General features: G+C 41.2%; 1 protein-coding gene across 1 annotated transcript in view; it reads left to right on the top strand.

Moving 5' to 3' along the window:
• The window catches only part of si (sucrase-isomaltase), a 65,796-nt gene that overhangs the window by 2,529 nt on the left and 49,758 nt on the right, over window positions 1–13,509 (top strand). The window contains 10 exon segments of the mRNA XM_084467352.1: window positions 508–575; window positions 876–996; window positions 1,388–1,497; window positions 2,012–2,163; window positions 5,387–5,558; window positions 5,812–5,911; window positions 6,572–6,684; window positions 7,189–7,314; window positions 11,016–11,147; window positions 11,536–11,655. Of these exon segments, the coding sequence (XP_084323478.1) occupies window positions 508–575; window positions 876–996; window positions 1,388–1,497; window positions 2,012–2,163; window positions 5,387–5,558; window positions 5,812–5,911; window positions 6,572–6,684; window positions 7,189–7,314; window positions 11,016–11,147; window positions 11,536–11,655 (1,214 nt within the window).

Below are 13,509 nucleotides of genomic sequence, written 5' to 3' on the forward strand. Positions count from 1 at the left end.
GAGACCACACACACACCTACCAATTCATTCAGACCCGTGTGTACATGTGAATATCATACACAAGGGGATAGCTGTGAAAAGATTTCTTTCACTGAAAAAGATTACTTTCACTGACTAGTGATGTTGGGGATTATTTCTCCCCAACCTAAGAAAAAGGTTGAGTCAAGGTACTTCACACAACACATACTCTGCAGTGTATTATAAACACTCTCTGATTCAACCACACATTCTCACAATGGCCCCGTGACCTTTGCATGACCTCCACCAGAATACTCCCCTGATAATGATATAGCAACACTACGCACCACCAATGTTAATTCTGATTCAGTAGCATGCTGTGTTATGTTATACGATATTGCTACTTGGCTTATTAGCGACTACAGCACTGGTGATACCATGGAATACATGATAGAATAATGAGCTCACTGAACTTTTTCTCAGTGATTTTCTTCTTGCATTTTTCCAGTGTATGCATGAACTGAAAACTTCTGTCTCTTGATTCTATAGTCAGCCAATGCCCAACAATCCCTCACGCAGAGAGAGTGGACTGTTTCCCAGATACTGGAGCATCAAAGGTACATTATGCAAACACACACACACACACACAGATAAATACTCATATACACAACCACACAAACACAGACAGACACACACACATACATCCAAACATACACACACCCAGACACATACCCACACATACACACACACACACACACACACACACACACACAAGCACATACGTACATACATACACTCATACATATATACACGCATACATCCATACATTGATACATTGATATACAGCCCTACATCCATCCGCACTCCCATGCATCCATACAGTCATGATGTCATGATGGCCCCCATGCCTCCAATAGGACAAATGTGAAGCGCGGAGCTGTTGCTGGAGCCCCGTGGACCTGGCCAACGTGCCCTGGTGCTACTTCTCAACCAAACATGGATACACAGTGGAGTCGGTGGAGAGCCCTACCCCTTACGGTAATCCGTCCAACCGTCCGTCCGTCCGTCCGTCTAGAGAGTACACACCGTTATGGTGATCCAAGGACACTCACACATATCATATGGTTGAAGGACATAGGCTGCGTGGGCCTTCTTAGCTCAGGGATATCTGTGGAGTCAGCCGACTGGCTCTTTGAACCCATCACAGCGTTTTTAAAACCCTTTGATCGTAGCCGCGGCAGAGCGCAGGTAACGGGAACGCAGTCCCTCTGACGTGGATTGATGTTGGCGTTCACCCCACTGAAAAATACAATTATAAAAAAAGGCATAATTGCAGTGTGAAAGGTGTACCATTTAACCATGCATTGGAACAAAGTGCTTGATGTTTTTCTTTGGTGACGTTAAGTGTTTTAAAACATCTGACACACAGTGATGAAAGCCCATTTGAGACGTATGGATTCCCCCTCCCTGTTCGGGGCGGATATCAAAGAGCTCTCCCTTCATGCGGAGATGCAGACCGCCAATCGCCTCCGATTTAAGGTACAGTCAGGATGAAGAGGACTACACACACGCCCAGTCCGTGAACAACTCCGGCTCTCTGTCTCTTTCGCTCACTTGAATAGGACACGTGAACCGAGTAATTATTTATTCATGTATTTACGTAACCTATTCATTTGAAGCAAACAAAAAAGTCCAATAGGATGGAGGATATATAGGAGGATAGCCGAATAGGATCTTGAAAACGCACACACACACACACACACACACACACACACGCACACACACCACACATACACTCGGACACAAAAAGCTCACTCACACATTCAATGAATCCCTTTTGCCATTAAAACAACACACACACACACACATACACACACATACATACATACACACACACACATACACACACACACACACACACACACACACACACACACACTACACAGCTAGTCAGCCACACAATTATACATCCCCAAACAAAGACACAGACAGTGTGTGAGACAGCGTGTGTGTGTGTGTGTGTGTGTGTGTGTCTTCCTCTCCTCCCCCGCAGATCTTTGATGCCACGAAGCAAAGGTACGAGGTCCCCCATGAGCACGTGAACATCCCTAACACCAAGCCGTCCAGCCCCATCCTAGACACGCTTGGCATCACACACAAGCCCTTTGGACTCAGAGTGCGCAGGAAGGAGAACAACAAAGTGCTGTGAGTTAAAGTGTGCGTGGGTGTGTGTGTGCGTGCGTGCGTGCGTGCGTGTGTGTGTGTGTGTGTGTGTGTTGGTGTGGAGAGTTTGATAACCTTGCATTCAGTGTATGAGCAGGAGTCTATATTATGCTGCGTTCCTGAAATTGAAACTGAGGTCCTTATTTCAACGTTGTAGACGGGGTAACATGGTGGTGGTCCGCACTCTTGCATCGCTATCATTTACGAAGGGGTCTGCTGCTTTTATGGACGGGGGCAGAGGTACTAGACTTATCTCCACTGGTTTACTACCAGGTGCCCTGGTGCATAAAATGAACAGGGACATAATTAGTGTAATGAGCAACACCTGTGTTTTGCCGACGAAGATCTACGCGTTTCTCTTTAAAGATAGATCGTAATAATGTACGAGTCGTTCAGGATTGCCATTTTCAAATCCGTTATGAGATCATTAAAAAGCGCTGCGTCCCCGGGGAATTATACTATCCAAAAGACCAACTATAACTTAGATATTCAGTATTTGTTAATCGTCCTTATTATTGGGATTTGCCCAGCGTCACAGTATTTTCCTTCGCACAATACAAAAACAAACACATACTGTATTACATAAATAGATGTGGGATTAGAGTAAATACTAATATTACAAAACATGTCTACATAATAACACATGCGCACCCTGGATTTCAGTTTGCAAAGAATAAAATTAAAATTGATCCACATAACCAGTTACCTGGGGGACCAATGGGAGGCTGCGCATTATGCAGCATGCAGCAGCATCTCCTAAGGCCCCCACGGCCCTCCTTGCTGTGATCTGTAAGCGGCGGTGTGCTCTCCCTCATCACTATGCATGGTTCAGCACATGAGGCCACATGCTGCTTCCTCCGTGTCCTCCGTCAGTCTCCCGCTGTGACAAGACACCGTAATTACATATGTGTCAGTCCAGGTATGCTTGGCGGGCCCTGGTCTTGTGCGCCATTGCCGCTATCAATTACATTTCCCAGCCAGCAACACACACACACACACACACACACACACACACACGGACACGCACACGCACACACACACACACATGAGCACACCCGCCCATACACACAAACGTGCACACGCACACGCACACACACACACACACACACACACACACACACACACACACACGAGCACAGTCCCTCACTCAGTCACAGACACACACTCCAGCCCTGGTGCCATTAAAAACAATTAGGCCCATTAAACCATCATTATCATTAAAAGTATATGGTAAGTGCCAACGTGTGACAAGTGGGGTCCGCTAGGTCGCAGAAGTCCATGCTCTTGCAAGTGGTGCTGTGCAAAAAGAAAAAGCTGAAATAAAAGTACCCCAAGCACACAGTGCAGTCTTAGCTTATTTAATTGGGGGAAAGACTCATTTATGTACAGATTTATTAGGATATTTTTTAAGCAAGGGTGACCAACATATATTCATAGCTCTATTATATTCTTATTAGCTCACAATATTTCAGGAAGTCTGTGTTTGAAGTGCAAATTACGAAGACTCTGTGACACATCTCGAGGTACAGAAAATTCATTAATTCAGAAATTGTATTCATTTAGTAATTCCAGACAATGATGCTCTCCAAGACAGCAGAAAGCTTTCAAGAAAACATTTTCAGGAACATGAAAAACTATCTTGGTGTATATCTTGGTGTATATATATATATATATATATATATATATATATATATATATATATAGATATATAGATATATAGATATATAGATATAAGATATTTATTATGAGATATATATTTCCTATTGACCATTCTGAATGTGTATATATATATATATATATATTATTTTGAAGAATGGAATACCCAGGAAGCAATATTGTTGTTAATTGTGGCACGATAACTTTAGCAGTGCAACACAAGGGTCATATGAGTCTTATCACTCCATATTTACTTTACTTTGCCCTCGACAAATTACAAGGTTAAAGGTCAACGGCAAAATAGGTGTATGTGTGTTTGTGTGTGTGTGTGTTAATCAGTGCTGTCCGTGATCAGTAAAATAATCAATGTGGTATTTGACATGTATGCTTGAAACATATATAATTATTTAATTTAAGTTCACTTTCAAATTGCTTTATCACAAACTCTCAACCCACTTGACAAAATAAAAATGAGAAATAAGATAAATCAATCAAGGAAAACATTTATATGAAAACAATCAATTCTTCAAGACCAAATACATTGATATGCCTAAGTGCTTGAATCGAACTAAACAAACCAATACAAAAAGTCAATAGCTACAAAAATAAAAAAATGGTATCAAATCAATATTAATAGACAATATCCATAAGAAACAAGGCTTCCTAAGAGAGGAGTGTGTGTGTGTGCTCTAGCCTTTGATCAGCTATAACAATCCACATCAATAAATGTATACACTGTTCTAGTGATACTAGTACTTGTTGGCGTGCATTGTGCGTTGCTTTCAAGGGAATAATAAACGCTGTTGACACCGGTGATCTAAGGAATGAATGCCTGGTAATTGTTTGCACAATAACACCACAATAACACAATGTGAGATGTCAGGTAGGAGATAAAGCTTGGAAGGAGAGGTAGGCGGCATAATTGAAATGAAAAACATCAGCCCCTCGCAGACCTGGCAGCAGTACAGCACGGCTTGTGTTTCCTCCCCGATGAACGTCTGCGTCAGAAGGAACAAACCGTGCACACACTGCAACCCAGGGCTTGTTATGGCCATGATGGGATGCCTTCCGCACACTTGTTACTTGATGTTTTTTTTACTCTAGTGCTGTGTACACCTTCTCTCTCTCTCTCTCTCTCTCTCTCTCTCTCTCTCTCTCTCTCTCTCTCTCTCTCTCTCTCTCTCTCTCTCTCTCTCTCTCTCTCTCTCTGTCTCTCTCTCTATGAAAATACACTTCTTTATGCATCTCTATAATTATATTTAAAGAACAAATCACTGTACAGACAAATTATGTTTTAGGAATAGAGCTATAAGTCCTTTAAGAAGTGAACCCCTATAGGCTTGCGCCCTGTGTGCTCTGCTAAGACTAAACAATAGATTATAATTATTTAATGGCTGTGCTACAAATAATAACCCCAAAATTTGCACTACATGTGCTTTGGGCTTAATAACATTAATATGATTTTTTGTTCTTGCTGATTGTTTGTTTTTTTGTTTATTCATGCGTCTATTTATTTATTTATTTCATCATTAATTTAACCCCCGACTAGGTTTGACACCACCATGGCCCCCCTAGTGTTTGCCGACCAATATCTCCAGCTTTCTGCCAGGCTGCCATCCCATAATATCTATGGGTTAGGAGAGCATGTTCACAAACAATATCGCCATGACACCAACTGGAAGACCTGGCCCATTTTTACAAGAGACGCCTTTCCCAACGGGGTACGGAGCTCTATAGTACACACTCACAATCAGACTCACACTCTCAAACACACACACACACACACACGCACGCACGCACGCACGCACATACATTCAACTGTACACTTACATCCACTTGCCTTCATTAGCATGAAATCCTATACCATCCATGCTCATCCAACAGCATCCATTACTTTCCTTAACTTCGCTCATGCTTAGCATCTGTGGAAGGCAAGGCAAGGCAAGCTTACTCTCACTCTCTTCCTCTCTCCAGGGAACGCATAACCTCTATGGCCACTACCCGTTCTTTCTCTGTCTGGAAGACGAGAGTGGAAAGTCATTTGGCGTCTTCTTAATGAACAGCAACGCTATGGGTAAAGAATCACATGCACGCCAACACAGACACAGACACAGACATGCATACACATAAACATACCCATATACACACATACACACATTCACACACAGGCCAAAAACATTTAAGTATTCAGGGCCAACATTTAATCATAAGCATACATAATAATGGGACTCTCCATCCAAATCCGGAAATAAACACAGCCAAGTATTTAGCACAAGTCAGCTCCCGGTGTGCTGTGGTTCAAGGGTAGAGCAAACATCTAGTCTGTTCTTTTATCAACCACAAAAAAAATATCATCTGCTCCTATCAAAGAAAAAGTGCTGACATATCAAAGAGAATAGGGCGCTGTTTGTTTTAGCCCGTAATGGAGATGATGGAGGAGAATGGAAATGAGGCATGATAGGTGTTTGTCTGACGGATGTCTACAGTCATTCATATAGAAGAGCCCTTACTACCCTTCCTGATAGGTTCAGACACGTGTGTGTGTGTGTGTGTGTGTGTGTGTGTGTGTGTGTGTGTGTGTGTGTGTGTGTGTGCGTGTGTGTCTGTGTCTGTTGGTCTGTTTGTGTGGGTGTCTGGGTCCATTGAGTTAACGTGCCCTTCTTTGAGTGTGTGTGAGTGTGTGTGTGTGTGTGTTGTGTTTGTGGTGGTATTAATCGTGTGGGTCCCATTGCAGAAGTCACCCTGCAGCCTGCGCCTGCGGTGACCTACAGGACCATCGGAGGAGTCCTGGACTTCTACCTTCTCTTCGGAGACACGCCGGAACAAGTGGTGCAGGAGTTCCTCGAGGTGAGCCAGCAACCCTCTTAAAGTCCACCAACGCTCCACTTGAGAAGAATAGGGCTGGATAAAGATGTACTTGTGTGCTCTCCAACGCCATTTCAGACGAGGGAAACTCACAAAGGGTCCGGTTTGAGCTACACTCACGCAGAAAATATAGATCCATTCAAAACTATTTGCAATTGTGTATGGATGATGACTCAAAATATACTCTATTTTGTCTTATGTCTCATATGATCTTCAACATTGTAAGCTATGCCCTTTTGTCACTGTGACTAAAAAACAATGTTTTATAAAGCCCCCTCCCATAAAACATTGGTCATAATAGCACTCCTACACAACGACAGTAGTAGCTTTAGAAAAAAGAATGATGAATAGACCTGAACTACTTCACTTATATTCTGATTCATTTAAAACCCGGAAAGTATTTTTGAAAGTCTAAAGGTTTTGTCAGCTTCTGTGAAAGACTTCATCCAAACTAATTTTTTCTGATTGTGGGTTTGCTCCCTCCAGCTGATTGGCCGGCCTGTCATCCCACCCTACTGGTCCCTGGGTTTCCAGCTGTCCCGCTGGGACTACGGAAGCCTGGCGGAGGTCAAAAGAACTGTAGAGAGGAATCGGGCTGTGGACCTCCCATACGTAAGACCATATTCTCTTTTTTCCTCCTATTTATTTTGTATTTTTTATTTGTATGTCATTCATACGATCCTAAAAAATGTTGCTTCTTCCTCCTAAACACTTTTTTCTATGTTCTTCTGATGTAGTACGATTATGGGACTACATGCAGGAATTATGTATACATCGCTTTGAAAGTCCAATATATGAACAGCATGCTCTTCATTGTAAAAGCCTTTGGATATATATATATATATATATATATATATATATATATATATATATATGACCCAGGGTGGTTAAATTGTCAGGAAAAAGGCAGGAAGTATCGTCCAAGACACTCCCGAATCCCCTAGTATTTAAAGAAGAGCATAGCTCGTTCACATTATTGTGTAGTTAGTTCATATTATTAGTTTGTATTGTGTCCTTGGTTTGTATTATGAGTTAGTAACGCTCGTACTCCAGTGCCATCAACGCCCGAGCTCCAGCATACTGCAGTTCACTTACAGTCAGCTAGAGGGAGTTTCTGACTCTGACACTCTTCTCACACTTACCTTTAAAACATTATTAAACCGTCCAAACATTTGTGCCCTTGTGTATGAGGGACTTTTCATTTTAGTGATTTTACAGTGAACAATGATACTCCTTCTTATAGCAAATCATTACAACACGTACATTACTGCAGGATTTCTTCACTAATCACACAAAAAAGTTTAGCAATGAATTGAATGTATAGTACTTTATCATGCAATATAAAATATTAAATCACTCTGCGTGATGTCCACCAGATTAGCAATTTTTAATTATTAACTCAATTTATCCATTTACACACCTGCCAAAACACACACACACACACACACACACACACACACACACACACACACACACACACACACACACACACACACACACACACACACACACACTGTAATTGGCAATTCCTTTGATTTGCCTATTAGCTATTTGCTTTAACTTTTTCTGAAAGGAAAAGGTAATGGTCTTTTTACTGGCCTCCCCAAAAAAGCAATCAAACCTCTCCAAATGATTCAAAATGCAGCTGCAAGGTTACTGACCAGAACCAAAAAAAGAGATCATATTACACCCATTTTAAAATCCCTACACTGGCTACCTGTGACCCACAGGATAGATTTTAAAGCCCTTTTGCTTGTTTTTAAATCACTTAATGGTCAGGGACCTCTGTATTTAGCAGACATGCTTAAAGTGTACTGTCCGTCCAGATCACTTAGATCGGCAGATAAGCATCAACTGGTACAACCCAGTGCCCGCACTAAGCAGGGAGAGGCAGCTTTCAGTTGCTATGCTGTCCGTCTATGGAACCGCTTACCCCTAGACATCAAGACTTCTCCCACCGTCTCCATTTTTAAATCTAGACTTAAAACCAAAAATATTTACCGATGCCTTTCACTAACCCACCCCTGCACCTGTGCTCCATTACTCTTGCTTTTTATTTGTGTTGTGTCTTGTATTTTTATTATCATTATTATTATTGTGTTCATTTTCTTGTATTGGGTTTTGTATTTTGTTAATTTTCCATGTTTTTTTTTTAAATTATTTTAACCATTTTTATCTATGTGATCTCCCTGTCATTTAACTATTTTAATTCATGTGATTTTTTTTTCATGACCATGTTAAGCACATTGTGTTACCGTTCCGTGTATGAAATGGGGTATATAAATAAAACGACTTGACTTGACTTGACACAATCCCAATATATGATGGACATGAATAGGTCTCGTCCTAGTAACGGCCAAAGCATAATTAAACATAGCCAGGATACCAGGTATTACGACGCATTGTGAGGGTTTCACAGTCCATATACCATGACTTGCGACTCTTTTTATTTTATCTTTGCCCTCCTGTACTCTTCAGGGAGCAACTAACCTCAAACATTGTTGACAAAATTTAAGAAAAGGACAAGGGAGACTTTCTCCAAATGACTGTATAGCAGGGAGGAGGTGGAGGCAATCGATACCTTTCCCAACTCTTCTTAACTGTGAGCCACTCAAGCACTTTAGTGGGCTTCCAGAGGCAAGGGTCTTCCCACTACACCATCTCCAGGGACGTGATATGAAAGGTAAAGCAGTGGCTGGACAGCCAGTCAGATTGATAGGGATGGCCTTTCAGCTTGACGGGGTAATCCAGCTTTCTTTCAAATAATGGAGAGTATGCCCCGGTGTGTGCAGGGTGCAATCCATGTAGGACAATTTTTCATACATGTTTAAATATTACCGGTAAACAGAGATCAATTTGCTGGGCTCCCATCAGAATCTCATTAAATCACGTGAACGAAAAAAAACCGTCAGGGAAAGCGATAATCTGCTCATCTTGGTTAGATCCTGCAATTGTAAACGGGGAGCTGTGGGCATATTTGATCTAAAAATGCAGAAAGAATGCTCAACTTGTGTGCGTCAGTCCACTAAGACATAGAAATACAGCTCTAATCTCATGAGCTCTAAATGACCCTGTAAAGACGAAAAAAAATAATAATAATCAGTTCTCAGCCCTGACCGTTCTGGTCGCAGACACACGGTTCAGACTCTGTCAAAACTGCCCGTCCCGGCTCAATGTTTCATCCTGCTTTTTCCTTTTTTTTTCTGCCCCCTTTTTCTGAAGGAATTAGGATGCAGCTGGTTCCACTCGTGCTTTACTGAGGGACATATTTGATAAGCATCAGATAGACCACAGAGGGCATTATCACATTCTCCCTAATACGTCTGGAGCTGATTACCATTAGGCGAAGGATCTGGCAGACCCTGCCAACCATCTGCTCTATCCATACCAAGAACAATTTGGCAGCCAACAAGCAGACAGAATGCTAGCATGAAGGAATAGTCAGTAAAGATGAAAAAAGAAACTCATCCAGAATGTGTTAACATTCTCAGTGTCCTCCCAAGGTTTTTGAGCAAATTAGCGCATGCCGCTAGCTAGCTAGCGCACTGAGCCGCCGTCTGCCCTGTGCAAGCAAGCCAGCAGAAGCTAGCAGCTAATATGTCTTTGCGTGTGCACAAATGTGTATAGGGCTTGAACATCAAAATGCATTGTGGTATTTTTGGTTGTGGATACTCAAACTATATTGAGTGGACTCAAGAGAGTTGTAGTACTGTAAATGACTTAATCAATGTAAATATACCTTAACATGGGCAGATGAAAATCTTACAACTTACTCATGATTAGTAACTTAACAAAACATTACTAATGACGTAATTGCCATTCCAATGCTTCCCAAATGGAAGGGGTCACTAGTGTGAGACACTAATATAGTGTTTATTGGGTAAGTGTCAGTGGTACATTTCGAAGGTACAGTTTATCAGCAATTATTGGCTGGCTGTAGACCTATTGAAGAGATACACATAGCATACGCAACTTCAAACTGGACTTCATTATTGGCAACTCATTATATTGTCCCCCATGAATGTTGAATCTAATCTTCATCAAAAGATAACATTTATGAAATTAATTAAATGTCAACGGCATTTCAGTTGAGTTTAAAATATGTTGTTGTATTTCTTATTGTTATTAATATACTTCTATACTATTCTTAATCCTCCACCTTACCATCTGTTGAATCAACAGTAAGCATGATTATTTAATGTTTTCTTTAAATAGTCAAAAAAGACAGACATTACCTCATTGTAAAATATTTAATCAGTAAACATCGGCTGTAACAGGTTTCATTCTTAGTTCCCTCTTATTTTCCCCCTCAGGACATTCAGTACACTGACATTGACTACATGGAGGACAAGAAGGACTTCACCTACGACAAGATTCTTTTCGCAGAGCTGCCTCAGTTTGCTGACTACCTCCATGATAAGGGTCAGAGATACATTCTCATCCTGGTACGACTTGCAGTATCTCAACCTGGACATTGACATCAATGATGGCAGTTTATTGTTTTTAATCAAGCAATGCTAATAATGTAGGAGTTAATGAGTAATAATGTGTCATTAAGAACAGGACTTGGATGGCTCCATCAGTGATTATTAATTGAGATTATACTTCTGGACATATTCCACAACTGGTTTGTCCTGGCATAAAAAGGACATATTAAAAGATCCTACCATTTAAAGTAGTAAATGATTTGAGGGTGTGCATTTCAGATCTAATAAATCCAATGGATTTTTGTTTATAACCAAACAGTCACCTTGAAAGTGATGTAACGGGACTGAAATAGCAGTGACCTTTCTGTTTACTATGGGCATGAATATTGTGGTATTTCTCTTTAAGGACCCTGCGATAGCCACCAGTAAGCTTCAAGGGAACGTTTCGTATGGCTCCTATGACAGAGGTACAGCCAAAAAGGCATGGGTCACTGAGTCTGATGGCAACACACCCCTAGTGGGAGAGGTGAGTGTTTTTTGGCATTGTCTTCTGTAGTTTTTTGGAGTTTTTTTTTTACATCTATTCTAGACTGAGGCTAACAATACACCTGTACATGATGCAATGCAGTCCATATGTCATTGCCAAAGTGTGCAAGGAAGATGCATGCATTTGTGACTGAAACCACAAATCTGGGTATTTAATATTACCGCAAGTGAGCCAAGCACATCATTTTGTATCGTTTGGTATTATTTTATCTTGTCTCTTTCAATAGAAAATATGGCCACACTTCTGGGTTCAAACAGGGACTGTAGGAAAATGATGGTGGGTTGATATTATCCTGAGCAAACCCATGTTTGATGATGATTGCAGCTGGTCAAACGCATTCATTGACGCATTTAATCCTTCTGCATCACAGAACTCAGAGCGTGTGTCCATGCATATTATGTAATACATACGTATCAGATAAGGTTATAGGGTGAATGCGTGCTCCTCGAAAACAATTACTTACTAAATACATCTGCATGTATCTGCATAATAACATTGAACACCATAGCGTTGAATACCGTTAAATATTTAGCTTTCATTTAATAGCGTTTAGGAAAGCTAGTTGCCTAAGATAAACTGACACTACAATGGGTTGCATGTGAAACTATTAGCAGCGACATTTTCTAAATAAACAGGAAACTGTTTTATTTAGAGGCAGCAGAGCAAAAAGTGACGTGAAGCAGGTGAAGAGGCACAGAGGTAGTGACACTTCTTTGCATGTATCAGGCAGATCCCAGATGGACTCAGCGGGGCATACAGCCACATACAAACAAATATGACAGCAAAGCGTATGACAGCAAGGCTTTCCGTACATGTTTTCCACAAATGTTACATGATGAAACATACAGTAAGACGGTTTTAGTCAATCTTTTTATAGTTGTGTGAGCCATTTGTGTCCTGGGTTTGCTTCACGCCGATGTGGCTAAGGGCAATATAAATCCCAAATGAGGATAAAGAAGACATTGATGTATATTTCCTAAGACAGGTGAGGACAGTGTTTGGAGTGTCGATCCATCGAGGTTTGTGCCAGATGGGAAACGTTAAGGTACATGGTTTCGGTTGCTCTCTAGATCATGTTAGGCACCAAATGGATGACTTCTGGAAAGTAACTCTTAATCTCCCCCCAAATCTTGGTTGAGTTAAATGGTAGCAAGCATTGCATCCCTCATAATTATTGGAACTAAATAGGATGAAGATAGAAAATGAGAGATACGCAAACCAATCAAAAGACAAAGCGGCACACATACATCTGTTTGAATCAATTTAAACAGATGGGTACAAGTCACATTCAGAGATCAACAAACAACACACTTAAACAATACTTGTTTAATGGTACAGCAGAGGGTTGATGTGGTGGAATCTAGAGTGACTTTATGCATCAGAAGAGAGACTGAGCTAAAAGGGGTAGTTGAAGAAGGATGGCCACAATGAGCAACTATCAATAAAACCTGACCTTGGTTTTCACCACCTGCCAGCAACATCTGCCTATAAATCTGTATGTATGTGTGTATGTATGTGTGTGTGTGTGTGTGTGTGTGTGTGTGTGTGTGTGTGTGTGTGTGTGTGTGTGTGTGTGTGTGTGTGGTTTTGTTGTGTGTGTGTGTGTGTGTGGGTGTGGGTGTGATTTTGGTGTGTGTATGTGTGTGTTTGTGTCTGTGTGTTTTACTTAAGCTTCATGTGTGTGTGTGTGTGTGTGTGTGTGCGTGTGACCGTGTCCTTGCTAGAAAAAGGGTTGTAAAATGATTGGCGAAGGAGGTAAAGGAAACAGATAGCGAGAGCTGAGCAACCTTCAAACGTAAAATCTACCACAAACAAACACCCAGACACACACGC

This window comes from Micromesistius poutassou (assembly GCF_964030765.1).
Source record: "Micromesistius poutassou genome assembly, chromosome: 4".
NCBI lineage: Eukaryota > Metazoa > Chordata > Actinopteri > Gadiformes > Gadidae > Micromesistius > Micromesistius poutassou.